We start from the raw sequence: 26,478 nt of genomic DNA, 5'->3' as shown, positions 1-26,478 counted from the left end.
TATAAACTACGAGATAAGATAAAGTTTAGTCTACATATCCACGCTGAAACTGATTAGTAGTTATAGGTTGGGTGGATGACCTCCAATAACATCACCAACAATGACACTGCCATGAAAAAAGTTGGACGTCAGATCAATCCCGATGGTACCCGATGGGTACCTGATGCACGTCACATCAGGTGCCAAGAACATGTTCTGAATCTCGCTGCTCAACACTTTGTTGATGGAGTTTCACCCACTCCGCAAGCAGCTCTCATGAGAAAGATCTGTCAGGCAGTTGATGATGGCAATGATGCTGAACTCAACACTTTGACTCAAGAGCTTGCTTCCATGGAGGTTGATAATGACAATAATGATGGTACCTCGTTCAATGCTGGTGATTCACTTGGTAAAGCTCTCGCACTCATTGAGCAGGTATGTCCTCTCATCATTAGCCTATACTTGTTGATAATGAAGATGTTCAGATCCAAAAGTCACCTCGAGCTCGTGCATTTTTCCAAAAGGCCTGCCAGGAGGAGAATGTCCCTCAACTGGAGTTGTTGCAGTGGGTCAGAACTCGCTGGGCTTCATTATACAAATGTCTGGATCACATGTTAATCTTACGTCACATGAGTTTTTTTCCTTCAATGTTTGAAAAAGGTCTGATGTATATATTCAAATAGGCTGTGAATTGTTTTATGAACCTCACAGACAAAAGCAAAGAAGTGCCGACTCTTCGCAACAAGTCTTACAATGACTTTAAGCTTGACCGGGCTGATTGGAAACACCTTACACTCATTCATCAAGTCCTCAAGGAACCAGCAACTGCTCAGCAATCATTCTCGTCAGCAAAGCATCCAACTGCATGGTGCACAATCCCTACGTTGGAGTGCCTCGCCGATCGATGGAGATCTATGGCAGCTGATGTGCAATATACACCAATCGCTGATGCAATTCAGCAGGGCCTCAAGAACATCGACAAGTACTTCAAGAAATCAAGTGAATCTAATGTTTATTTCATTTGTCTTGGTGAGTATTTATTTTTCTATGACTCGTGCATATCTAATATAATTTAAGTTCTCAATCCGAACTATAAGCTTGCATACATCGAAGGTCGGTGGCACACTCAAGAGGTTGCGACTGGCAGGGCTTGCTTGGAGGCTGTGGTAAGTACTTGTCTACACTGTTGGTTCTTTCTTTTGATTTCATTTTCAGTTCAATGACTATTATATGTCACCAAGTCCTACTAATGACCAATCTGCTCCGCTGATGAGACCCACACACACACAGTATGGTGATGATTGGATGTGTGAGGCTATCAAGATGCATCAGATGAGGGACCATCTCACTCACAATCTCTGGCAAGAGCTCACCGCTTACTTGTCTTCAGCGCTAGAGTACACTAATGACATTGTTGTCTGGTGGGGGGTAAGCAAATTTTTTGACTCATTTTCTCACTACTTAACCATCTCTTAGCTTCACTTGCTACAGTACCCTACACTTGCACGCTGGAGCAGGCTGAGAGGCTCGCAGCCCAGAGACAGGGAAACCAAGCTGGAATGAGGTGAAGCTATGTGACGACATGCTCGAGACCTAGTCTACATGCTGACTAAGCTATGGAAAGAGCTGACTGAGGCCTTGGTGCGCAACTCTTGCCCTTGGGACACCAGTCCATGCACCCCCCATAAAAAAAACAGCGACACCCTCATCATGTCTGAATGGAACAACGTGTGGTGCGAGGCCGTGTGAGAAAAGGCTGGCAAGTTGCAAAAGGTTGTATGTAGGAATGAGAATTAAATGGAAGTGTGCGAAACTGATATGTAGTGAAGTGTAAAGGTGGAGAGGGATGTGGATTGAAGGGCATGAAGTCAATGTACTTAGGATATATAGAACAAGTGCGTGGGGATGATAATGGACGTTTGTGAATGTGGTTGCCATGATAATGTTGGCATGAACGGCATTGACATTTTTGTAAGCTAGACCATGGGTTGCTAGATGAGGAGCACAGGATAGAAAAGTCGCGTGGTGCTGGACGTGGCGTGAACATAATACTATCAACCTCGTCTGCCCAGTTGATAGGCTTTGCATATTGTGGGGATTTAGATCAAATATCCTCGAAGACATTATGCTCTGTCTGTGTGCCAACATGCACATGCGTAGGTGGTGGTGGATGCAAGGCAAGTTGAGTTCTTGCCTCCATTACCAGAAACTCTCCCTCCAAAGATTCTTTCTGCTTCTCTATACCTCCAGTTGTCTCTTTGCAGCTTCATTTGTGGGATGCCGGTGCGAGGGATGAGATTGGGAGCTGTGCAGTTGTAGGCATGGTGACTTCAGGTGGCACTGGTTTGGGTGCAGTGGGACGTTTGACTCTGTTCTTTGATTGTTGCCAGAATTCATGGTGTATGGCATTATCAACCGCATATTTAAGTTTATGAGGCAGCGAGGAATCTTCATGGTCCCACAACCAGTCTTGCTGCTTGAGGTAAATTTTCTGGTGGGTAACAAGATTATTGGAAAGTGGGCTTGCTTCTTCTTCAGCAATACGAGCAAGTTCAAGCCAAGAATCAATGTGATTCAGCTCTTTATCTCATTCCGAGGGATTGGGGCATGCATCGATAGCATGTTGTGCCATTGCTGCAAGCTCTGTAGCCTGCATGACACGTGGCTGTTAAGAAAAAACTTTGACGAGGTGTTAATGCGAGAGCGAGACTGCAAGAACTAGTAGAGACGAGTGACCAACAAGGCAAACAAGAAAGACTAAGAGCAAAGACTAATGCAAAGGATCAAGGCAAGACTGCAACTGCAATGGAACCCAAGAAAAAACGAGCTGGAAAGTGCAACATGACAAGCAAAGCACAATGCTAGGGCAAGCCGAAGCTCGCTCTGTTCACCACAATAGAGCAGGCTGAGAGGCTTGCAGCCCAGAGACAGGGAAACCAAGCTGGAATGAGGTGAAGCTACGCGACGACATGCTCGAGACCTAGTCTACATGCTGACTAAGCTATGGAAAGGGCCAACTGAGGCCTTGGTGTGCAACTCTTGCCCTTGGGACACCCAGTCCAATGCTGTAGAAGAGGAATAGGAAGTGGGGTAATATGAGTAGTATGAGACAATTCAAGTAGTCCTCAATGAGCAAGATATATGTCGGCTCAAGGGGATTGCTACTGAGAAGGTTCCTCTAAGTGTATAATATGGAGGGAAATACTGGACTGGGTGCTTAGTCAAGCCTGGTAAGGCGTGCAACGATGAGCGAAGTGTGAGTGAGTGAAGGCGATGTGAAGCGCTGATGAGCGACAATGGCCAATGATAAGCGGCGGCGCATGACTTATAATGGAAGTGCGTGCTAAGTGGTAGCAGTGCGCACGTGCGGGTGGTAGAGCACAGCGACTCTTAATGAGTCAGAAAAACAAATTGGCAGAGTCTCTAGTAATGTATGGTGGCGGCACTCGTATTGTACTTAGATACTTTAGATTTAGAGGGAGAACTTAGACTTATAGTCCAATGATGTGTGGGCAGAAAATATTGTCATTATCCAGGTTAGGTGTGTGTATATATACTAAGTAATGATAAGTGCTGTCAGGCACTAAAGCGAACCAAGAAGCGAAGTGGATACAGAATAATATGTAATCTAAGGGTCCATGATGGAAAACATACAGAATATGGCCATAAGCGCCGGAGATATGTCAGAATAAATGGAAATAAGTCAGGAATATGCACCGATGAACCGAACGGACATGGAATGGATGGACAGAGGACGAGCGACGGAACCGAGGATGCGCACGCTGACACACGACTGATGGGCAACCGGAGCACTAGTATGTGCGAGCAGCCGACAAAGTGCTTGAGCGCGCTGGGTGAGATATGGGTTGCGCTATATTAGGAAGTGGTAGGGACATTTGGAATTTAGATCCCTACAAGCCCACAGATATATTAGTCTCTACAATGCATCACACGAGACTGCTTACCCATTCAAGGCAGTGCTGTTCCATCCGAACAAGCATTCTCAAGTGGAGGAATCACTTTGACTGTGTGATGCAATGCACTTGCAACCTCCACATTCAGCACATTGCAACTGTTAAAGGGAGCGTATAGGAATAGGCACCTTTCTGCTGCAGCAGAGGCTGAGGGACATGCAGCTTCATTGGATATGTAGTATGTAGCTATCAGTACAACTACTTCAATTGTTTTTTTCACTAGCTGCAAAAAATTTTGGGTCCGGTTCACGTTTGAACCGGAAAAAAAACCAAACCTGACCACTGCAAACCATTCACAAAGGTTCGGTTTAAGGTTCATCGATAAAGGTAGAACCAGACCTTGGTCCAGTTCTTGGTTCTCGTCAAACTGCCTCTGAACCGGACCGCGGCAGCACTAGTTGCGGGATACGCAGGAGTAAGTCATACCTTGTATCTTTTCCTCATGTTTTTATTCCTCCTTATCCACTCAAAGGCTCCAGTCAACTGCATGGCCTTATACAGTGATGAAGATGATGAAGACGGTGATACTCACATGGATCCCAACCAGGGGGATTCTGACAGCCAGGTCTCGGATGATGATACTCATCATGAAGCCACAGACACTTTTGATGTCCTTGAATGCCATCAAATGAAAAATGGACAATGCAAAGCTCCCTCCCCGACTCATTTAACATGTGCACGTATTTCATTTTGCTGATCATGCACAATTACTGATATGTGCCCCAGTCTTCTCGCAAACACAGGTCCACCCGTCCACGTGTGAAGCTGGCTCAAAGTCTCATCAGCATTCACCCAGTCAGGTAAGTTCTTGTGACTTCAGGTCTGTTGTTTTAATTTGTTGCATTAGGGATCTCGTCGCCCCTCCCTCAAATGAGCATGCACTTCTTCCTCTTCCAGGTGCTTGGTCCTTGGATGCACGCCTCACAGAGCATGATCTGAAAAAACCACATCGACCCATGTGCAGCCAGAGCGTCCACCTGCACACCTCTCTGTTACTCGTTCAAAGTCCCCTCAATGCTTACCTTGTTCTTCCTCCTTCCGCAAACTGTCTCCTCATTGGTGCTCTCCAACTCAGTCTACAGTTTCTTCCAGTCACAAACTGCCCTCCTCTCATCAACAGTCTTTGTCACAGTCTCTGCCCAAGGATTCTGCTCAGCCAGATCAGACACCTTCTTCCGCTCCTAGTTCAAGCCGATCTCACTCTTGTAGTGCCTCACCTGTTCAATGCAGCAAATCTGGAAACGGTGCATGGTGCGCCAACCAACAAGGTAACCCCTCAAAGCTCGGCTTCTATCCAGCATCTTGGCAAGCTTTCCTGCAGGCAGCAAAGTTGGAAATGTGGTTGCAGGCAGTTTTATTGCATCCTCTTCCAGTTCATCAGGATGCTGTAGTACTGGCACAAGAAGTTTTGGGTGCTGTATTATGGACATACCACACAAAGAAGGTGAAGATTGACAAAGGTAAGTTGCCCTGCACCATCAGACATCGCTCCAATTTGATGTCCTTGTAAAGGTTATTTTCCAGAGTATAAAGTGCTGATGTTGTGACTAGTAAGTACCGAGCTTGAATATGAACTTTGCTGATGAGCCAACAGCTCTGTGATGACCTGTTCACCTTTTGTATGGAACTCAAAAAAATCGTGATATCTATTGTGAAGCAATTATACAGCATATTTTTGAAGGGCAACTCAATGTACAAGGAGCACGTCAGTGCAGCAGCAGCTAAGCTCCTTAAGACTGGTGAATATCTTCAGCTTTCTGACTCTTCTGAGCTCGGTGGCAACCTCGTGGTGTGCGACAATTCATTATTGACATTTACAGGGAAAATATACCAATTTTGTGTCACAGGTTCTCAAGGAAGCCTGCCTCAGTTTTTACTATGGCAATGGTAAAAAAGCGCTCAAGCTAACTGACGAATGTCAGCACCAAATTCCTGTCAATGGCCTTATTCTGGTGGCCACAGTTGTAGGCTTTGCCTTAATCAATTTTTATATTCCTCACTAATCAATGCTTAACAGGCGAAGAATGTTCTCTCCAGCTTCCACAACAGTGGTACTGACAAGGTGCCTGACCTTACTGCTGATACGTGCAGGGCTGACTTCAACATACTGTGAAAGTCCATCGACAAATTGATGGACATTCCCAAACGTCGTGTGGAACTTGAAGAGATGCTGAGGGAATGGGCCAAGGAGGGGATGATAGGTGAACTTTGCAATGACTCGGACAGTGCAGCAGACAGCGAGGATATCAATATCATCATTTAGTAGATCTTATGAGCCATTACAATGTCGTTTGCACAGCATGTTTGATCTGTCTACAATAATCTAGTCTGCCTGCAATGTCCAGTTTGTCCACACTGTCTGGTTTGTCTACACTGTCTGGTTTGTCTACATTGTCTAGTCTGTCCAGTCTGTCAATATTGTGCCTTTGTGTATGGATTGTAAGGCTTTGTGACAGGATTGTAAAGAAGGCACTTAGCTGTGGGATTGTGCTGTTTGTACAAATCTGTACAAGGTTTCACTAATTTGCTGATGTGCCCTCTATAGTACAAAAAATGTGCTGCAAAATTACCTAGAAACGAGTAAGACCATCGAGCTCGCTGTTGTGCATGCCGAGCTCAAAGGGCGGACATTACTGGCGCCAGGTACGGGGGTTGTTAGCTGGCAGCATCCATCTAAGAAGTAAAGTACGATGGTTTCAGGAGGTGTCGTGCGCTCGCGTGGCTTTCGCATAGATATGCTTAGATGCGCTTAGATTCGCTTGCGTCGCTTACCTCGCTTAAACCTCTTTTTGGAAATCTCGCGTGGTTTTGTCACATGTTCTCGAGCACCGGCTCAAATAGTGTTGCCCTTTGGGAACTTAGCACGACCTTGGTAACTGTATATGTACATGGCATTAAATAATGAAAAAAGATGTGTTTGAGCGGCAGATATGTGATTAGATTTGAGTTTTTTCTCTACTGTAATTGTCATGGTAGTATTTGTATACATACAGCAAATAATGGAACAACATACAATACAATTGCAGACAGGGGGAAAACAAATATGAGATAAAAGAGATTGGGAGATGAATGACAGAAGATTATGAAAAAATAAAAATAAAAAAGGGAGGAAAAGATCACTTAGAGACTCAAAAACAGGAAACTGGGAGAACCAGAAAACCAGAGGACGGGAGATGGGAGGAGATGGGAGACGGGAGACGGGAGACGGGAGACGGGAGACGGGAGACGGGAGACGGGAGACGGGAGACGGGAGACGGGAGACGGGAGACGGGAGACGGGAGACGGGAGACGGGAGACGGGAGACGGGAGACGGGAGACGGGAGACGGGAGACGGGAGACGGGAGACGGGAGACGGGAGACGGGAGACGGGAGACGGGAGACGGGAGACGGGAGACGGGAGACGGGAGACGGGAGACGGGATTAGCATGGGTATACCCCAGGGTAACACTTTTTCCAATCACATATATTACCATTTGAAGGCAAATGTACAACTTCAAAATTTTATACTTATCCATCCCTCCTATGGTAATCAATTTGGGCATATATTCCCAGGGGTACAGGGGTCTTCAGATCCAAACCCCTACCCCTACCCTCAAGGGTTTCCCATACCCCTGCTGATCCCTAGATGGGAGGCAGGGAAAAATGAGAAAATAAATACATTCAATGATACTGTTACATATTTTGTAATTTTATGTTGTGTAGTAGAGTGTATTTTTACATTGGTCAAAATCCTGCTCAAAGAACATGGCACTGACTGATCTTATGTACTATATACTTTTATGTGGTGTGATAGATTGTACTTTGAGTTTTTTTGGAAAGCTGCTCATAAATATATTTCAAAATAATTCAAAATGCACAATTTATTAGGATGCAGCCTGAGGCCAGGAAGCCAAAGGAGGGGCGTAGCCCTCCTTGGCTTCCTGTGATGAAGGAACAACACTCATTTTCCTCCCCTGAAGGAGCGCTACGCGCTCCTTCGATTTGTGCCGAAGGCACAACGGGCGTGAGCTCGTATAAGTTAATTGGAGTAGCGGCTAGCCTAGGCCCAGGGTGGTGCGGAGTTTGCCGGTAGAGGTCAGAGCCACGTGCCATGTTAGAATTGAATCCATGACTATCCATCCTTTCTCGAGCAGCATTCGTTTGAGAATCAACATAGCCCACTCCAACATGCTGGCAGTCAATGCTGGCGAGAGCGTTTTTGGTATGCGATGCTAAGAGTGGAATGGTCGTCGCAAGTCCTTTAGGTCGTCTCACACCGACGTTGTGGATGAATTGGATGATTCCGCTGATGGTGACATCCGAGTCCTGATCAGTGGGTCATAGAATCGTACAATCATATTATGGGACACTAGCGCCAGAGGAAAGGCGATCATCTCTCGTGTGCGCCTTGCGTCCGAATTCCTCCAACTGGTCAATTCGGCATCAATGCTACTGATAAAGATATTCAAATATGGGACCAAACGGCCCCCAAGCGCCTTGCTCGTTTAAATGGCCAGTGGCCACACCAACTTTCAGCTTGATTGGATAAGAGCTAAGAAGAACGGCTACCTTCTATATGGTCTGATTAGGGGAGACTATAGTTGAATGAAACTCATCGCTCATATCATGATCGACCTCCGAATCGACAATGCCTATCTCTGCGCACTCCTCGGCAGGTATCAGTCACGTCTTCTGCTCTTGGGATATCTCCACGTAGAAACAGGCTGGTGATGTCCAGACCAAATTTATTTTGGACCCAGTTTGCGCCCTGCTAGCATTGGTATCCAGGGACTACACCACCTGTGGAAGGCACAAAAGCTGCTCGATATCAGCCCTCCGATGTGGTGGCGTTCTCGCGCGGCGGTCGTTCTGCAATGCAATTATCCTATCAGGACGGTCGCAGAGTACTCGGCAGCTATAACGGGACGGGATACTCTCGCATTGGGTGATACCAGAGCAGATTCTCACAGCAGCGTGCGATGATTCTCAGGGTAGAGATGAAAGGCTGGTTCTTCATAAAGTGAAACCAAAGTACGCTTTCTGACTTTTATAGTATGTGGATTCTAACATCTTACTAGGTCTTGATGTACGTGATTTCTTATGGTCCTGCTCAGCTCCAGTGAACCACGAGCAGATCGACAGATCTCGCGTACAGGCCACGCCTTAAACTGTCGCGCTCTGGTACAGAAAGCACTTCACAATTTCACTTGCTTAACGTCAGGGAACTTTTCAATGACAATTCAATTGTCATTCGAAAATAAGGGCAAAGGAAAGTACGATCTTTGAAATGATAGGCTCGATAATGTTGGTCATTTTAATTTTAATTCATGCGTAATTAACGTGGAAGATCCTAGCACGCCATCAAACGCTGGCTAACTATGAATGTACCGTAAATCATAACGATGAAGCTTTTGTGTAGGACTCACTCGTATCAATCGTTGAGCAGTTACCATGCAATTTGTCACAGCTGATTTATCGAACTCTTTATTTGTCGCCAGGTCTTAGTTCCATACCAGATATCGCACGCTGTATCGTGGCGTACCGTATCTTGAAGATATCGAAAATCTGACCGAAGGTCGCAATTGTTCATGGAAGAGGCCGAGCGGACCTGCTAAGCTGCATAAAAACCCTCTTGGATTTTCAGTGGTGCATCGACAAAGTAGTCACTTCTCTTACTATCCCTGAAGATGCGACTCTCTGCACGCTTTATTGCGCTTATACCTCTCGCCATCCTCGCTGTGGCGTCACCCACGCCGGTGAGACGATATGGTGAGTATTCATGATCATCAGCATTATCATATCCACTCAGATGCCACAATGTATCACTCAGCCAAGCGAGGGGCCCTCGAGACCAATCTCGTTGGAGACGTTCCTGAATGTGGGACACACACTCATCTGCAATCTACTCATCTATAGATCAACCCTTTTGCAGTAAAGCTCGAGACCAACCCCGTGGGATATTCTAGCTATGGCGGCGGCGGTACTGGAGGTGGGACACACTCATCCGCCATTTACTCGTTTATAGATCAACCCTTTTGCAGCAAAGAAGCGCGAGCCAGAGTCAGAATACGCCAAGAGGGGGGACCCGGACGACGGTGATGTCGCCAAGGCTGCTAAGAGGGGGGATCCGGACGACGGTGATGTCGCCGTGGCTGCAAAGAGGGGCGACGGCGACGACGACGACGGTGATGTCGCCAAAGCTGCAAAGAGGGGCGATGGCGACGACGACGACGGTGATGTCGCCAAAGCTGCAAAGAGGGGCGATGGCGACGACGACGACGGTGATGTCGCCAAGGCTGCAAAGAGGGGCGATGGCGACGACGACGACGGTGATGTCGCCAAAGCTGCAAAGAGGGGCGATGGCGACGACGACGACGGTGATGTCGCCAAGGCTGCAAAGAGGGGCGATGGCGACGACGACGACGGTGATGTCGCCAAAGCTGCAAAGAGGGGCGATGGCGACGACGACGACGGTGATGTCGCCAAGGCTGCAAAGAGGGGCGATGGCGACGACGACGACGGTGATGTCGCCAAAGCTGCAAAGAGGGGCGATGGCGACGACGACGACGGTGATGTCGCCAAAGCTGCCTAGATGTGACGGCTGGCATGACCTTTTTGTAAGTTTCAGTGTTTTCCGTTGAAATTATCACGGGCACTACTCAGTATTTCATGCTTACTCATTGTTATAAAGTCTCCTTAGAATTTGCCAAAACCTAACTACCGAGCTGGTATTTGATTGCTGGCGCGAGGTACATTACTTTGTGCTGCTATATTAGGTACACTAGACCCCAACCTGCCGTCACCTCTTCAGTACTGATGCTATGTTTTCTTCCTTGGTGGAGAGCCATAACAGGAATCTACAACTGCAGGAACGACTTAATTTGAACAAGGCTGGTGACCCACATGAGAACTTGACGTAGCTCGATGAAGAACATGAATTTAAGATACACTTTGTATAGATCTATGCGGTAATCCACTGCCAGTGCACTCAAGGATTGGTGCTAAAAAGCAATGACCAAGCGAGAACGTACCTGTCATGACGCTTTGCTACCAGACCGTCTACCAACGACGTATGTCGCAAGCGTTCAACTTGAAGTTGTTTGCAAAATGCTGCCGTGTTGCCAATTAATTTTGGAGAAATTAGTTTGAATTTTGCCAGGTGAAATACCACGGCCAGAACCTGCCAAGAATCAGTGGGAAGACGATCATCAGGACAAAGAAAGAACTTCCGATAGGCGGCTGCTTGCTCAGGATTACTGTAACGGTATAACCAATGCAAGGTGTTGAGTGTAAGAGAATACATGATAGGCTGCAGGACGGTTCTATGATCGTCATAGGGCTATCTATATCAATATTCATATTCAGTATATAGCTATATAGTACATACAGGCGCTGATCGTGGTGCGCGAAGTGTTCGTTTTCTCACGGTTGCTCACTTCAAACTTCAATGCCACGGACGAATAAAAGTGCCACTTACAAGTTCTTGTTGATCAGACTAATCAGCGGTCAGCGCTACAGCTCTGCACCGTATCAATCACCGGGCCCACAAGGCATCCAATAAAATCGCGGCTTGTAAAATATCAACCATCCTCTGGTCCGAAGCATCGAGCACCATGAATCCACAAACTCTTTGTTTCTCTTCGACAAGATCCTCAACTTACCTCTGCCTTGAGGTCCGGGAACCACCTTGTAAGATACAATACTATGTTAGTGATGCGGAAGTGCCTTTCCCGCAGCCAACCTCAGCCCTCGGGATCTCCATCATCATCCAAGTCTGTCTTGCCAAGTCAATCGCCCAAATATTCGGAATGGGACTCTTCATCCTAGGGACCGGAAGAGGGGATGTTGTACATCTGCATGCAATGAAGGCGAGTCCGGCGGGGAAGCCGGCCATGAGTAGAGAGCACTTAGAGGTGCTATAGCACTGCTCTCTCAAGCTTACTCGTGTAAGAAGTTCACCGTTGTGAACCCTCGTCAGGTCTCAACCTGATGAGTTCCACTCAGTTACCATGACACCTTGCGCCAGTGGAGAGTATCATTCTTGCTAACACCTACTGCTGTGCTCATGTGGATTCCCGCGCTTTCGCGAACATGGACGCTTGCATTGATGCAGATGCCCGCACTGACAGATGCCCTCACTTGTGCTCCGATGCTCACGCGGATGCCTTCTTACTACTGTTGTTACTCGCCGTCTCCTCATCTAGCCTCACCTCGATGCGTCACTTTACGGCTCCTACGATTTGGGGGTCCGAGGTTCATTTCGCTGCGTAGCATTCGCTCCTGCTGATGTGGGAATCGCAACTCGCCTCGGCTCACTTTGCACAGGTCGGGGCCAATACCGGGCAAGGTTACCCCTGCGGGGCTTCTTCCCGAAAATAGTTGCTTGCAATCAAGCATACATTTTTACTCGTTCTCACTACTCACACAAGCACAACAGCGCCCATAGAATTACGTCTGCATGGGGCGCAACCCCAAGATGATACTCAGCCGAATCAATTGAACGGTATACGTAAATTTTGTTGTCATCCCTAAGAGGACACATTAGTAAAACGGAAGTTTTGAAACAAAAGTAGATGGGGGTATCACTGCAAGCGGTGCGTCCGATAGTATGGCTCAATAATGCATCTTAACAGATGAAAATCTTCCTAGAAAACTGATGAGCTGTCTCACGGACATTTCAAAAATGCTATCTATGTTCGATCAAAGACTAGACCAAAGCAATAGGTACACATGCAATAATAGAAAGATGCTAAACGGACTGCTGGAACGTTGATACTTTTGACGGTGGGCGGTGATTGTTCATACAGAATGGAATCGCAGATATTTCATGTCGTGTCTTTGTTGGAAGGGGGCAACGTCCCTTTCTTTATAGGTCCGAGCATGAACTGGCGAGTTATCAAGTTGATGGAGGAACGCTGATGACATGAGGAACGTGACAAGTACAATGTGTACCACGACATCGATCGGTGGTCACAAAGTTTCCGATAAACATTAACGGCTAGATCGCACCAATCGAAATTCGAATTGGAAGAAGGACGTTGATCGATCTGATCCCCAAAAAACATAACTGTAGTTCGGCACACCAGTCGAGCGTCAATGACATCATGGTACCTCGTTACTGGACATGAAGGCATGATATTTCATATCTTCTTCGAACACCAGATGTTCCACGTAATTGAAATTGTCAGCGGTCCCCGTGGTGTTTAATGGGCGCAGATCTACCGTGATCTAGTGAATCCGGGAAGACATCGATGAACACCGTGACGAAATAGGGGGGCCGAGACCATGATCTGCGATAATGATCACGCGCGTTCGACACGAGGGAAAGGTATTGATTTCATTTCCTTGGTATGTGAGCCGAGATGTCTGCGACTGGATATTACAAAGCTGCAAGGGAATGGAATAGCACACCCCCCGACAGGAGCAATAATACACCACGGTCATCTAGAACGGTGCGGATTGGAGGAACGTCACTTTACAATCGGCAAGCGTACGCCTAGGTTCGTGGGTGTCCACAAACTTGGGAACGAGCATGTGAAACACTCTAAGTAGACTGATCCGAACTTCTGTGGCACTCAAGTGTCAAGACGCTTGTACGGTGCAGAGGTGTTCATCAATCACCTGTGGTCCTTGATCAACAAACAAAAGGTCAATTAAAAAGTGGAACATGCTGACAGAATATCATTAGGCATTCGCGCTATTGTTCAGATCTTGCCACAGCGCTTGGGCCACCACATCGGTGGAAGCGTTGTTCGTGCCACAGCCTGTCTTCCACCCTCTGAAACCTATATAAGCTAGAGCGGCGGCACTGACAGCGTACCAGACTAACCGTCAGCATCTATCTATCAACATGTCACGCCTCCAATCTCTATCGCCACCGTCTCCTTCGAGCAACTACTGGATACCATCTAGCGCAGATGTCTACAGGATGTTTGAGGATTTTGACACCGAGCGGCGGTACAGCATCACAGAAAGCCAATCAGCAGATGCACTCACATCCTCTTTTGACATCTTGACGCCTCCACAAAACCGAACAAGCGCAAAAATACGCCCAGGGACGTTCATCGTATTTGCGTTGTCAACAGCAGAGCTCGCGCAAGAATATCCAGAGGACTCCGAGGTATACCGCAAAATCTGCCAGTATACCCCTGGGCGGTATCTCGGGCTTGTAACCTCGGCGTTCGTGAGATGGAATGAAGACGACGACACCACGGTCGAAGAAGTGATCGTTCACTTTGTATCCAAAGATACGCCACAGCCCTCAGAGGTTGCAAACCACTGCATCCCCATTTTTCCTGTCAGCAGCACCGAACCGGTGGACAGCTCTGCGCTCCACACCAGCATCTTGTTCCCCTGGATTGACCACAGGCAGTGGACGACATTCGGGGTTCGCCTTTGCATCCGCCAGACGAACCCGTCGGCGCTGGTATTCGAGCTTCGTAACGAAGATCTTGAGCTCTTCGAGAATAAGGCAGGACAGGATTATAGCCGATTGGAATCTCTCCATACGATATTGGACGATGAAGCCAAAGCCACACTGGGAAGGCTTTTGGTGACAACTTTCGCTTTTCCGGCCGAGATTTGGTTCGACATTAGGAACCATCCGGGCATAAAGGAACCTTTGAGTTTCGTAGGAGATATCGACTCTCTTGAAAGGTGACTCATTTAGCCATGACATTGATCAGTTCCTGGTTCTGACTAAACGATAATTTTTAGTATCATCGCGGGACGCACGCCAAGAGATCACGAATCCAGTGCTCTTGACGAGTAATAGTTTGAACCGGCGGTTGGAGATCATGTGCTACATGTACTAAGTTTGATACGCAAATCACGAGTTATAAAAAGTTGACATTAGTAAAGGGTGACGGAGGTGCTAAGGCTTAAGTGTAAATGTATAGCATCTAATCGTAGTTGATCCGCAAATACCGAACGTGTGCATGCCACTATCTGCGTCGGCCTGGTGCGGTGGTCGTGCGCATTCGTGAACGGTTAGGCTTGCGGCTGGGCTGGCCTCGATCTTCGATCATTGATTCCTGCGTGATCTTGCTAATATCTGCGTCCCCAGGTGCAGATGATGATTGCCACCCTGGAAATTTCCTTCGCGAGGCATTGCTGCCGACTTCAAGATACTCCTCCCTTGTAACAACGTGCGCTGAGAATGCAGGATCATTCACAAAAGCAATTGCGGAGCGATAAGCTTCGGTTATAGCACTAATATTTTGTCACATTGGGTATAGCAATGCTCAGGGAATGTTGGACGTACTCTTCTGACCGGTATATCTGCAGATCATATTCGACCGGGGTAAGTGACAACAGTTCGGATGATCTGCGGGCAGTGATTATTTGATATGACATGACATAAAAAAACCTTACAGTCGCTCGTAAAATCCTGGGAAGTTGGTACTACCACCGATCAAACCAATATTTGCCCAAAACATGCCCCGAAGGTCATGCGGAAGGAGCGCGATAGACGCAGCCACGGTTGCTGCCAGCCCTGACTGTTCTAAGCCTAGATGGATGTACTTCATATGGCCGTGCAGTGTATGAGTAACTGAAACAGACCGATGTCATCGGGACGGAACAACAGCTCGGGAATTGTAAATCGCTCGTTTTCCATGTGAAGAACTTGGTCAGTGGTCGATAACTCCTCGTTGGGAAGTCTGATGCGGCCAGGCCTATTGATTGAGAAATTTGGCAGTACATATTCCCGAACTATGCTATTCTTTTTAGGATTCGAGCTTTCAGGGGTTAGGTAATTGCGCTATCGCCAAACGGACATGATCTTACCGACAGGTCTCCAGGTCTTCGAAGAATCCTGTGGACACATAACAACATGTCTCCTTGGCGTGATTCATGATGTAAGTTTCATCCATCATATTCCACTGGCGATATGAGACAAGTTCTTTCAGTTGGTTAGTTAGTAACTTGCCGCCTACATCGAGCCTAACCATATAAGCGGTAATCTTCTAGTCGATTTATATAACTCACCTCTTCACGGCATACCATTGTATTTGATTGTTGATGATAGGTACTACATGCGTGAAGCTGAACCCCGAATCGATAACAACAAGGCACTCGGGTGGCGATGGCCCGCCCGCTTGAAAAAGATGGCCAAAGGGGATCGTTGCAGCCGCTTATGATGATAATAAAAAAGCTGAGTGATGCGAAGAGGGTCGGAACGATGTCACTTACGTGTACATCTGTGATAAGAATAAAACTCGTATTCCTCAAAGACAAACTGATCGTAAACATCTTGAATATTTGGCAGATTGAAGTACGGTTCTGTAATGAGCAATGATGACTCGGCGGTGTCCACCTAGGTGCCTAGTCAGCGTGTCATCCAACCAGAACCAGAAGTACGCACGTTCAGAACCTCGGACGAGAATACGCCGTCCCAAACAGCTTTTTGTGCATCCCAGTCCACCAGATAACCCTGCAGTGCTTCCACAGATAATGACAAATTTGTATAGAAGAATGACATTTTGATCACGAACCTTTTCAAAAGGCAGACGGTAATGAAGAGCAGAATAATCCCGACATCGTTCCAACTGATGACCAAAATACGTTGTTTTATCACCTTTTGAGCGCACGATGGCATTCGAGATCAATCTTGAGTTTCCTCTAGCGTCAGGTCGTTCTCAAAAGCAGGCACTCTTACTTGGGCTGGTCGTCATCATCTCCCTCAGGTCCTCTGGCTAAACCAGCCTTGATTGAAGAGGCACCATTATCCAATATGACCGTGATCTGAGGCTGCATAAGTTTCACGGCGGGGTGAAAGATCCTGCGACTCGAGCCGTCAAGGTGTACCGTAGGGGCCAACGGCGATCAAAACTTTTTGGGCCCGCGTGGACGTTATGTGCACGTGAGAACGGTACGAGCTCTCGCTGAAGAGACCTCCGTGAGAATCACCATTATTCTTCATCGATCTCGTCACTTTGCGCATTCTCTCTGCCAAATTCTCAAGCTGAGGAACGCCCGAATCATCACCAGTGGGAACAGCCGACGTTCAAAGTCAGTATCGACTTTCCCTACGTGACACATCGTTCACAGGGTCCATCGTAAACCTAGCTCATAACATCATTTAATATCTGCGAGTAACGCGCTGCGAACCCATTTTTGATGCTGAAGCGATAATCGCAGTCATGCGACATTGCACCTTATTTCTGATCTCTTGATTTGCGCCTGAAATAACTAACCATCAAGATGTGCGTTGGTTTTTACACGCTCGAGCACCCGGAATATGCCCTGTACGTCCCGCCCTTCTATCTTATACGTTATCATGACACGACAATGACTACGCGGCAAATTAAGTGTGCTTTGCAGTAACCGTGACGAATACCTCGAACGACCCACCGAATTCGCTCGCTTTCATTCATTCGATAAGCCAAAGGAGCATAGCCTTCCAGAGGGAAATATTCTCTCTGGCATTGACGTTCGTGCCGGTGGAACCTGGTTGGGTGTCAATCGGTCCGGAAGACTTGCCTTTTTGTCCGTTCCCGCTTCACCAGGTTGCACGCCCCTGACAACATTTTTTCTCACAGAACGAACATCACAGAAGAGTACAAGACGTATGGTTCTTCCAGGGGCGACCTCGTTGCCAATTTTCTTTCGTCCGATTCAGAAGAGGACGTACACAATCTTATCCCTCCCGATGCTAAATATGCAGGCTTTAATTTATTACTCTTGACACCATCTACCCGTGGTGAACACGCCTTGACGTTCGATGGAACGTATGTCACCAACCATGGCGGAGGAGGAACGCTCGTTGTCCGTTCGCTGACTGATGCCGAGAGAAGATGTGGAGGGTTGTCAAACGGAATTGATGGTAAAGGTGCTGAATTGTGGCCAAAAGTCCAACACGGGCTTCATTTGTTCAAATCAATCATCAAGGCGGTCTCGCCGACCACCCCGGAGAAGGAACTAGCCGACAATCTGTTTGAGCTATTGACGTGGGTATAAGCACGCGACAAGTCTAGCCCTTCCGCACTTACTTTGGTCAAATTTCCCAGTTGGAAGCCTTCGCAGCTGCCAAGCGCACGCTCAGAGTTGAGGAATACAGTCCAGGTGGAACCATTTATAATGCAAGGGTCGCAAGAATTCTATGGAACGCGTCTTTCGACGGTGATACTTGTGAAAAGAACCGGGGAAGTATTGTTTATCGAAAGAGATAGATGGAAGGTCGTTGATGCCAAGCCTGTACTGTCAGATCATTCCTCGCAGCGTGAATTCCGTTTTGTATTGGAGCCGGTTCATTAATGATGTCTATGTAGTTCGCCGCACGTTGTATGATGATAGTACAGGGCATGTAATATACAAGTGCTGTAGTTTTTTTACTACTCTAAGGCACAAGAGACTGAAGGCATCATCATAGCATCGTCATAGCCAGCACGACGAAGTAAATATATTTGAAAGGGGCTGGTAAGAGTGGCTCACGATGGAGCGGATGCCCGCTCATGTGATGATATTACTATACAAACCCTGTTCAGTTGGGGAAACGGGGAAGTATGGATTATATCTCGAAGAAGCCATGGCATTCCACTCTGATACAGAAGCTGATGAGGATCCGTGGAACGGGGTACTTGAGGACGAATGCGACGACAAAATATCGCTTTCGGTAGGTGTGGGAAGGGTTCCATATGGTGATCCCGATGCCTCATCCGGATCATTACCACTAGTTCTCACCACAAACAAATTAGTTAATATGAACACGAGGTCGCCGCGAGGCAAGGCAGGGACAACACACCGCATGATATCATGCAATTCAATGATGCGCCTGAACAGCTGGCACTGGGTGTTCTCGGGATGCTGAGCATACTGCCTTAAGGAGTTCAGTGTACTTTGTAGTTGATGACTCAGAGATATGAGGGCATGACCGGTGGCAGGGTTTGTTCGGCACGAGCAAAAAGAATGCGAGACGGGGGAGTCAGAGAAATGATTGCCAAAAACTTTATCTTGTTCGGCGGAGTTCATCGGATAGACGTGACCGTTTTCTTGAAACGAGGAGTCGGTATGGTGATGGCTATACGTCATGTTCTGATTGGATGTGGGGGATGAGTACGGCATGGAGCGCCCATTACTAGGCAAGCTGTTGCTGTAATGATGACCGTTTTGACGCTCAAATGGTGGCGATGAAGAGTTATCTGAATGAAATGCGGAGTAGGAAGCCGGAGGGGATGGTGTAAAGCGATACAGATGGGGCTGGGAGATGTCTGTAACGGGTTCAATTTTGATGGGCGCACCAGCGGCAGAAACCAAGCCCCGGGGTTCTAGGTTGGCGCGCTCTAGTACGTCGTCAGACCGACCACGCCGTCTGAGTTGCATGTTGTTCTTGGCAGCTCGTGAATGCCATCTTTCAGATGGATCTCCGTCTCGGAAATTGGCATCAGCCCAACGAGGATGAGGTTTACCTGCCGTAAAGGAGAGAGGTAAGAGTGCTGCAATGGGATTTGAGTGAGTGATACGGACCACGCAACTCCCTCACGAGACTTTCGAGTTCTGCAATTCTGTTCCTCAAACGAGTAGCTTCATCGATCGTGGGATCATCCCTGAGTTATATGAGATAAGCTCAAAGTGGTAGGACGCCACCAAAAAAACACAAACCTGAGTGCTGGGTCATCGATCTCATAGACACAAAGGCCAGTCTGAAAAAACGAGGAATTAATATGTAATAAGAGAGGCGAAAAGGAAGGAGTGTACTAAGCCGAGTTGTATGCATCGCTGGCACGGACGTTTTCTATCACACTAGTTGCGCGTCAAAGATGGGTACGGGTTTGAGAGAGAAAGGGAGTGAACCTTGCGCTTTGAGGTATGACAATTAAGACATGACTGAGTTGTTCTATTGCGTCTTCTCTTGCGGTGGTCAGTATCGACGGTGAATTCGAGATCCATGATTTCGCCTTTTAGCTGTAGTGGTTGTTGAAAGGAATCAGAGGACATTCAAGAGGCGAGGAAGGAACGAGCTGAAACGAGATTAAGAGAATAAAGCTAGTGTTACTTATGTGTTGACGGGGCATTAAGTAACAGACCATAAGAGATCTTTTGAGATCCAGATCACCTCGGGCTGATGTAGACTTCTTCGCAAAAAGTGGACTCTGTGGGATCCAGCCCTGTACAAGGTTGCCTTCCAGTGACATAAATACAACGTGTGAGCGCAGACCTGGATTACCTAATTCGGACACATCTCCTTCCTACTCAGCCACCGCGCACTAGAGAGTCTAAATGCAAAAGCAGTGTGACCTCGGAAATCCCATCAGAAAAGTTAAATCTCAGCGAACACCGCCGCGACATCCACCTATAGTTTAGTTACTAGTTCACCGTCTACCTGAACTTTGATATCTCGCATTTCACGGATCACCCGACGTCATTTCTTGCCTGAGAATAACGGGGGAATTCTGAGGTCCCAATAACGTCAACCGTGCGTTCACCTCTGCTCCAGTATCCCCTATCACAAGACGGACAGCGCTATGCTTACGTCTTGGCTCGGAGAGGGCATTGTCTTGTCAAGATCGGGGGAATCCATAAAGGATCCGCTATAGTCGGCAAGGACAGTCTTGATCTGAGTTGAGTTTGAACTACGAACCTACCGCATTTTTGGCTCTGATCTTCCTTTTCTAATGTATGGTCAGATTCCAATCAGGTATTTCTACTCGACGACAGTCAAACCGAACAGGGCCACCACAGACCACTATTACCTCGATGGGCATCACTACTAATGTCTGCCAGATTGGAAAAACTCAGGCAAAATATTCATCACTGAGAACCAAGCCTGGAGAACACCGAATTCGATTTGTTGTGCCCGTCGCGGAATATCCCGACGTCACGTATTCAGTCCACAAGGCACTTTCCGAGACCCCCGCTTGAAATGAATACCACCGCAATATCAGTACTTTCTCGGGCACATGGGCTCTAGGTTCTGCTCATAAACGTCGTTAACAACTTCGAGGTAGAGGTTCCTTAATGATCCTTGATGACTTTGGTAAAATCCCGCGACTTTACTAGGACCCCAGATCTAGATGACCTCCATGTCCATTTCAAAATCTACATCGGTCCGGATACAGGCGGTTGCCCTCTACTTGCTTCTCTCCTCAAGCTTCAGAGTCCGACCACGGAGGACAACAGACCACTTAGCAAAAGTCCTTTAGTCACCTACAACGCTTGCTGATTAGTGCACAGAAGCCTCGACTGACCGTGAGCGCGCACTCTGGTCCTACGATGAAGCTACTGACCATGCCGATATTCTTGCGAATCACGCCAACCATGACTTCGAATCCGTGGCTCCAGCGTTTGGATAAACTTATCGGCATTGTGGAGGTGCGTAATCAACTAGGGTACCAAGCTAACATGGTCCGATCAAAAGTCCCCATCCGTACGACGTGGCGTCAGCTAACTCGTAACTTACTGAAGGAGCAGCAAGAACACGCCGTTCGCAAGTCGAACGAGCAGCTCGGGATGGAAACAAATCGCCACCCCCTTAGTAGAAATTCCGCTAATGCAGCCGGCCGCTGCATAATTGACCCTTCCTTGCCTTTCTTGGTTACTCTCATCGACCACCGGCGACTTTGGCATCGTACATCCCCTCTCAGGACTTTCGAGTCAGTATATTCCTCAACATGATGTGATCAAATCGTATCATATTTGGTTGTAGCCCCCCAGGAGGGGAAAGGCACGACAGGTAAGTACGGTGCTATTGCCAGCACTGACGCCATTGCTGCCCCCTTCAATCTTTCAAAAACTTACAAGTAACAATTCTGCGAGGGATTTCGATCGATTCCCGCGGCGACCGCATTCTATTGTTATCAACGCGCGCTTCTACGGCTAAACAACTTCTATTCATGCTGACTACTGTCTACAACAGTCCCGCTACTGATCACTGGACGGACTCTTGACAGGCGCAATACCAGATTATCACGCTAGAAGATAACGGGTAAAATAGAGATTACTTAAGGGGACAGTTGTCTACGCTCATCGCAAGAAGCCTCCCGTGGAGTGAAAAGGTTTCCTTTGTATCAAGACCCAAAAATCTGGCGGGATATGATCCCCTGAACGAATCCGCACCGGACTTTCCAGAAACGGGCCCGTGCTCCGGGATCAAGGTTCTACGGGCATTGTCCGGGGTCCTTGCCACGCACCTCCACAGGTGGTTCAGGGACGTCAATGGCGTGAGATCGCCAAAATGACGCTGGCACATTCAGGTACCTCGTTCCTGCGCCGAGGATCGTCAGGAGGAAATCCGAGGACAGCATTCGATCACCGGTTACGTGGAAAGTTCACCAGCGGCTACTAGCTCACCTTGTATTGGTACTTCTAGAAATTCGAGAAGGTGCTTTGTACAAAATGAAACGGAGACCCATCAGTCAAGATGTGCAGGGACGCTAGTACTATTGCCCAGTGAGAGAAGAAGACGGAAGGAAAAGCTCAACCGTTTTACCAGACTGATGGGATCGACAATCAATTGCTGTCTAAAAGTCTTGGCAAAACCTCAACCCTACGACGATCGAATGTTTAATTTTGCTACCAAGTGGGAAGCCCACGGAGTATCCACAAAAGCACTCATCGTCCCGTCGGACACTAGTACGCACAGATTGGTGGACAGATAAGCACCGCCTAAATTGAATCCTACGGTAAACTTGTCGCTAGCTGAGATAGTTGCGCCATTGTTCATATGATCATGATGCTCCAAATGCTCCAAGTTGCATTACGAAGACCGGAAGGTTTACATAACCAGTTTCGGTACTCCTAATCCATGCATTTAACCGCCGTCGCGTCAAAAACGTCTGAGAATAAATCAGGAATAGCAAAGATGGACTAATGTTCCGGCACGGATGGCAACATTGTTTGATACCACCGAAGCGAAGCACTCGGAGAAGAGACCTCTCACCGATGGTATCAAATAGTGTCCATTGCTATTGGTTCTGACATTAATGTGTCATGAAAGTGTGTCATGGAACAGATATTCATCAGACTTCTCTGTTCGCCATCCCGCTTACGAAACGGAGGTATCGAATCTCGCAAGGGCCTCGTCCCTCGAAACGAACTGGGGATGCCCCACAACATGTGGAGCAGAAGGCCGCAGAGGTCGAAGAACTTGAAGCCATGCATACAACGTTCGAAGTTCGTACAGCTCGCGAAATGAAACGAGGAGCATCCGAACGATAGTCGCTCCGGTAAGCCCGGCCGAAGATCCGGGTGGGGGCAACTGCTGGCACAGCGTGATGCCGTCGGAGTATTCAATTGACATGACTGATGAGAAAATGAGGGTGAAATGAATTAATCTCGACAGATATGGATAAAAGTGAAGGCGCTGAAGTATGGGAGAGGGGCCAGCTCTCGACGGCGATTCAATAGGGTCTCATATCGATGTTGTTTCGACCACATGGCTTGTCTGGTGTCGGGGACGTATATGGTTGACAATTGAAACGCAAGTGTACTGACCGGGAGAGGAGTGATATAATTAAAAAATGCCGACGGTTCGAAATGGGGTTCAATGTTTGAAAATGCACCTTCGACTTATGGCAAGCGATCAATCGCTGATCAAAGAATATTCCGTTAGCATTTACTTGATTACAACAGGACAGGACAGAGCAGGACATTACAACCCATCACAGCCCCCTTTCATTACTAGTCAACGCGCACGTGCACGCGATATTTAGATTTGCAAGATGATTCGGCGGTTGGTTGGTTGGTTGGCAGCAGCAAATCGAGGCAGGTTGATGTCGCAGAACAAGCTAGAAAGCGCACTCGACTGACTTTCCATCAAAGCGCCTGCCGCGGCGGTCGCAAGGTTCGAGAACTCTCGCCAAGTATTTGACCGCTGAGTTCAGGCCGCCATCAGTACCTGGCCTTGACCAATGATTATGTTCTGGTGCCTTTTTTCAAATGTTCGATTGATTAATCAATGATGGACGACCGACATTCCATATATCATGGGCAGCGACCATGGAAGCCTATGTAGGAAAATGATGAATTAGTTCCCGTATCGACCGCAATTGCATATGCTCGTCATTCGGCCTACGCACTGGATACGTGAGATCCTTCCTGTGTTCGCCGCGACTCGATACGCCCAATGCTATGCTATCTGACATTCGCGTCAAAAAAGGGACGACTGCCTTCTTTTTCTATGGTCGGTTATAGTAGAGTACTTATAATAAAACTTGAGGGTTGTAACTTGTCACTCAGCGGTTCTGTTCAGAATTTGGTTCCATGGAAAGCGAAATTCCATCAAAACTGATCCTTATTGGTAACATTGCTCACGTGTCACTGAAATGAAACGAGCAGCAGGGCAGGCCAAGCCCTTACAGCTAGCTGCGTGCATTCAAACCATCATCTACATTGCGATGGCTCACGAAGCCGAGAATACATCGCCCACATCTCAAGTGGGAGAATCAGATCCCGACGCGTTGCTCTCACCGCCTCCCGATGCTAGGCCGGAACCTGGGCTCAATGGTAAACCTGTTCGCTGTGAGTGGCTCTGTTTTTTTTGCGCAACTCACAATCTGAGCGTTCTCCATAGGGTATGATGTGAGTGGACGAATTTGGAATAGTTAAATTTAAAGATTGAGTGGGAATCATAACATATAGGCGGATAGGACAGAGTCATATACGCGAATTGCGCCTTTCCAAGAGTTGCATGATACATCTATAGAGTGAGTAATTGTACGCATTATGATATTAGTCTTTCGTGCTCACAGCCCTCAGGTTTTTCTATAAGCCAATTACGCTAACTGCACTCGGCTTTGGCCTGGCTGCATTAAGCTATGTAGCTATGACCCAGGATGTTTTGGAAGAAGGCCGGGACAAACGGCGTGTGTGCGTTCGAATGATGTCTTTGTGTGGAATTTGATAGTAACCACCAACATTCTTCAACAGGGGCGCCTATGCTGCAGTAGTCTCATTCCTCATGTTCTCGATGATCCAATTCCGGGATGGACCATTCATTCGTCCCCACCCCGCATTTTGGCGTGCGATACTTGGAATCAATTTACTTTACGAGCTTGCTCTCGTCTTCTTGCTATTCCAAGATCTGAACTCTGCGCGACGAATGATGACCCTTTTGGATCCTTCACTAAACCGGCCTTTACCTGAGAAGAGCTATGCGGAACACTGCGAATTGACGCCGCAGAATATCTGGGTGAGATATTTTTACCGTCGCTACATAGTTCAGTGATGCTGATGAGTCTATAGGATTCAATCGATATATTTTGTCTAGCGCACGCTCTGGGCTGGTTCGGCAAGGCCATGATACTGCGCGACTATTGGTTTTGTTGGGTATTCCTAATTTATCTTCTTTTTGATACCGATCTACATCTCAGCCTCAGATTCTGAGCATTGCATTTGAGTTCGCAGAGTATAGCCTACAACATCAACTTGCGAACTTTGCCGAGGTATGCCGCCCAATCTACCACATGACAATTAGCATTGATTTAAAAAAAACTCGTCGACTGACAGTGTTGGTGGGACCATGTACGCCATCATCGTCTTGACCTGACACTTGATAATTTTGCTTCCGCAGTGGATACTTGATGTTCTAGTCTGCAACTGGTTAGGAACCTATCTGGGTGAGTATCAGGAATCTCGGATGAGAAATGTATATAATGCTAATATGACATATACGACATAATAGGCATGAAGACTTGTCAATATTTGGAAGTGAAGGTAAGCAACCACCTCGTCTGTGTGTGCTATAAACACATATATGTTTCAGCCCTACGAGTGGCGCGGTCTACGGCAAACTAGGGGATTGCGGTCAAAGGCTCGCCGTGTGCTCAGCCAGTTTTCCCCACATGACTGGACGGCATTCAAATGGGAGGGGACTGCATCATTCTTGCACTATCTAATAGTCGTACTGCTCCTAGCAGTCTTCCTTGCTGCGGAGTTGAATCCATTCTATCTCAAGGTCAGCACACTGATGTGCCCGTTGCCCTGGTTGCGATTCTCACGGAAATTGTAGAGTCTCCTTTGGATGGAGCCTGATCATCCGATTGTGATACTAAGGCTAGCAGGCGTCTTTCTTTGCGCATTGCCTGCCGTACGAGAGCTTTACCAATACATAAACAACCCGAGGTATGTATGCTGTGCGAGTGACTCTCGAATATCTTCTCATCATTCTTAGAAAAGCGAAACGAATGGGGCAACATGTGTGGCTGCTTCTAGCCACGATCTTGACCGAACTTCTGGTCATCACTAAATGGGGCAAGGGTCGGTTTACGGAGCCACTTCCATTGTATGTTCGGTGGGCATGGGCGATTGGGGGAATCTTGCTGGTATTGTATCCGGCAATTAGGGTGCGTGCCCCTTGTCCATTGAGTGCTTGTGTCTCTGGCGTTGGCTAAAATCGAAAATATAGTTCGGCGTGCCGAGCGTGCGCAAGTACGTCGGAAAGCAAAAGCAGAAGCGGAAAGGGAAAGGAAAGGGGAAGAAGGTGCAGTGAGACTTCAAATTATGTTGCTGACATCCTTTATATACTACTTGTGGGTACTTATTGTGCGTGAATGAAGTTCGCCTGTTAACTTAAGTTGCTCGACGTTTGAGAGAGAAACGGATACGACGG

General features: G+C 47.5%; 9 protein-coding genes across 9 annotated transcripts; 6 read left to right on the top strand and 3 right to left on the bottom strand.

Annotated features, from left to right (window-relative positions):
* Positions 1–111: 111 nt before the first annotated feature.
* On the top strand, positions 112–1,544 carry F5891DRAFT_1223670 (ribonuclease H-like domain-containing protein; the record flags this gene model as incomplete). Its single annotated transcript, XM_041369465.1, has 6 exons — positions 112–414; positions 465–548; positions 663–1,008; positions 1,057–1,145; positions 1,195–1,407; positions 1,456–1,544. 6 exons carry the CDS (start codon positions 112–114, stop codon positions 1,540–1,542), a joined length of 1,122 nt encoding a protein of 373 aa, XP_041226671.1.
* A 1,731-nt stretch (positions 1,545–3,275) lies between these two features.
* F5891DRAFT_979660 (uncharacterized protein) lies at positions 3,276–7,000 on the top strand (the record flags this gene model as incomplete). Its single annotated transcript, XM_041376909.1, has 17 exons — positions 3,276–3,315; positions 3,636–3,794; positions 3,954–4,008; positions 4,042–4,131; positions 4,177–4,280; positions 4,346–4,368; positions 4,426–4,518; positions 4,680–4,753; positions 4,801–5,204; positions 5,327–5,413; positions 5,466–5,478; positions 5,622–5,742; positions 5,801–5,917; positions 5,971–6,015; positions 6,070–6,215; positions 6,499–6,596; positions 6,930–7,000. The coding sequence occupies 17 exons, from the start codon at positions 3,276–3,278 to the stop codon at positions 6,998–7,000; spliced, it is 1,740 nt and encodes a 579-aa protein (XP_041226670.1).
* A 2,503-nt stretch (positions 7,001–9,503) lies between these two features.
* Positions 9,504–10,524, top strand: F5891DRAFT_1223668 (uncharacterized protein; the record flags this gene model as incomplete). The annotated part of the gene is made up of 4 exons (XM_041369464.1): positions 9,504–9,701; positions 9,763–9,791; positions 9,849–9,921; positions 9,974–10,524. The coding sequence occupies exons 1-4, from the start codon at positions 9,620–9,622 to the stop codon at positions 10,522–10,524; spliced, it is 735 nt and encodes a 244-aa protein (XP_041226669.1). The 5' UTR covers positions 9,504–9,619.
* A 3,258-nt stretch (positions 10,525–13,782) lies between these two features.
* On the top strand, positions 13,783–14,703 carry F5891DRAFT_979658 (uncharacterized protein; the record flags this gene model as incomplete). The annotated part of the gene is made up of 2 exons (XM_041376908.1): positions 13,783–14,588; positions 14,649–14,703. 2 exons carry the CDS (start codon positions 13,783–13,785, stop codon positions 14,701–14,703), a joined length of 861 nt encoding a protein of 286 aa, XP_041226668.1.
* Positions 14,704–14,875: 172 nt separating this feature from the next.
* F5891DRAFT_1223662 (actin-related protein Arp6) lies at positions 14,876–16,845 on the bottom strand (the record flags this gene model as incomplete). The annotated part of the gene is made up of 10 exons (XM_041369463.1): positions 16,591–16,845; positions 16,427–16,541; positions 16,297–16,365; positions 16,125–16,248; positions 15,921–16,065; positions 15,720–15,875; positions 15,495–15,670; positions 15,306–15,441; positions 15,196–15,258; positions 14,876–15,143 (listed from the first exon to the last, which is right to left on the bottom strand). Exons 1-10 carry the CDS (start codon positions 16,686–16,688, stop codon positions 14,876–14,878), a joined length of 1,350 nt encoding a protein of 449 aa, XP_041226667.1. The 5' UTR covers positions 16,689–16,845.
* A 1-nt stretch (position 16,846) lies between these two features.
* Positions 16,847–18,286, top strand: F5891DRAFT_263095 (NRDE protein-domain-containing protein). Its single transcript, XM_041371126.1, has 4 exons — positions 16,847–17,179; positions 17,244–17,420; positions 17,474–17,881; positions 17,942–18,286. The coding sequence occupies exons 1-4, from the start codon at positions 17,136–17,138 to the stop codon at positions 18,186–18,188; spliced, it is 876 nt and encodes a 291-aa protein (XP_041226666.1). The 5' UTR covers positions 16,847–17,135; the 3' UTR covers positions 18,189–18,286.
* Positions 18,287–18,383: 97 nt separating this feature from the next.
* On the bottom strand, positions 18,384–19,868 carry F5891DRAFT_950944 (uncharacterized protein; the record flags this gene model as incomplete). The annotated part of the gene is made up of 6 exons (XM_041374998.1): positions 18,384–18,609; positions 18,676–19,339; positions 19,398–19,477; positions 19,533–19,573; positions 19,629–19,673; positions 19,725–19,868. 6 exons carry the CDS (start codon positions 19,866–19,868, stop codon positions 18,384–18,386), a joined length of 1,200 nt encoding a protein of 399 aa, XP_041226665.1.
* Positions 19,869–22,616: 2,748 nt separating this feature from the next.
* On the bottom strand, positions 22,617–23,057 carry F5891DRAFT_1029950 (uncharacterized protein). Its single transcript, XM_041361556.1, has one exon. It carries the CDS (start codon positions 23,028–23,030, stop codon positions 22,818–22,820), a length of 213 nt encoding a protein of 70 aa, XP_041226664.1. The 5' UTR covers positions 23,031–23,057; the 3' UTR covers positions 22,617–22,817.
* A 1,047-nt stretch (positions 23,058–24,104) lies between these two features.
* On the top strand, positions 24,105–26,442 carry F5891DRAFT_1029948 (phosphatidyl serine synthase-domain-containing protein). Its single transcript, XM_041361555.1, has 14 exons — positions 24,105–24,389; positions 24,442–24,449; positions 24,510–24,574; positions 24,627–24,737; positions 24,798–25,059; positions 25,113–25,196; positions 25,247–25,312; positions 25,377–25,391; positions 25,441–25,486; positions 25,552–25,583; positions 25,633–25,824; positions 25,879–25,991; positions 26,041–26,212; positions 26,275–26,442. The coding sequence occupies exons 1-14, from the start codon at positions 24,194–24,196 to the stop codon at positions 26,356–26,358; spliced, it is 1,446 nt and encodes a 481-aa protein (XP_041226663.1). The 5' UTR covers positions 24,105–24,193; the 3' UTR covers positions 26,359–26,442.
* The last annotated feature ends 36 nt before the right edge of the window (positions 26,443–26,478 follow it).

The sequence above is a fragment of the Suillus fuscotomentosus genome (genome assembly GCF_016647785.1).
Source record: "Suillus fuscotomentosus strain FC203 chromosome Unknown F5891scaffold_23, whole genome shotgun sequence".
Taxonomy (NCBI): Eukaryota; Fungi; Basidiomycota; class Agaricomycetes; order Boletales; family Suillaceae; genus Suillus; species Suillus fuscotomentosus.
The sequence above is the reverse complement of the archived record's forward strand: the minus strand, read 5'-3'. Positions and strand labels throughout refer to the sequence as shown.

What these genes read in the sequence shown, in the direction of transcription:
- F5891DRAFT_263095 (XM_041371126.1), top strand. Translation starts at nt 17,136, where the DNA reads ATGTGCGTTGGTTTTTACACGCTCGAGCACCCGGAATATGCCCT. An exon ending in GAGCACCCGGAATATGCCCT is followed by an intron (nt 17,180 to 17,243) that starts GTACGTCCCGCC and finishes CGGCAAATTAAG; the next exon opens with TGTGCTTTGCAGTAACCGTG. An exon ending in TCCGGAAGACTTGCCTTTTT is followed by an intron (nt 17,421 to 17,473) that starts GTCCGTTCCCGC and finishes TTTTTCTCACAG; the next exon opens with AACGAACATCACAGAAGAGT.
- F5891DRAFT_1029950 (XM_041361556.1), bottom strand. Translation starts at nt 23,030, where the DNA reads ATGCATGGCTTCAAGTTCTTCGACCTCTGCGGCCTTCTGCTCCACATG.
- F5891DRAFT_1029948 (XM_041361555.1), top strand. Translation starts at nt 24,194, where the DNA reads ATGAAACGAGCAGCAGGGCAGGCCAAGCCCTTACAGCTAGCTGCGTGC. An exon ending in GGCCGGGACAAACGGCGTGT is followed by an intron (nt 24,738 to 24,797) that starts GTGCGTTCGAAT and finishes ATTCTTCAACAG; the next exon opens with GGGCGCCTATGCTGCAGTAG. An exon ending in GCGACTATTGGTTTTGTTGG is followed by an intron (nt 25,197 to 25,246) that starts GTATTCCTAATT and finishes TCTCAGCCTCAG; the next exon opens with ATTCTGAGCATTGCATTTGA.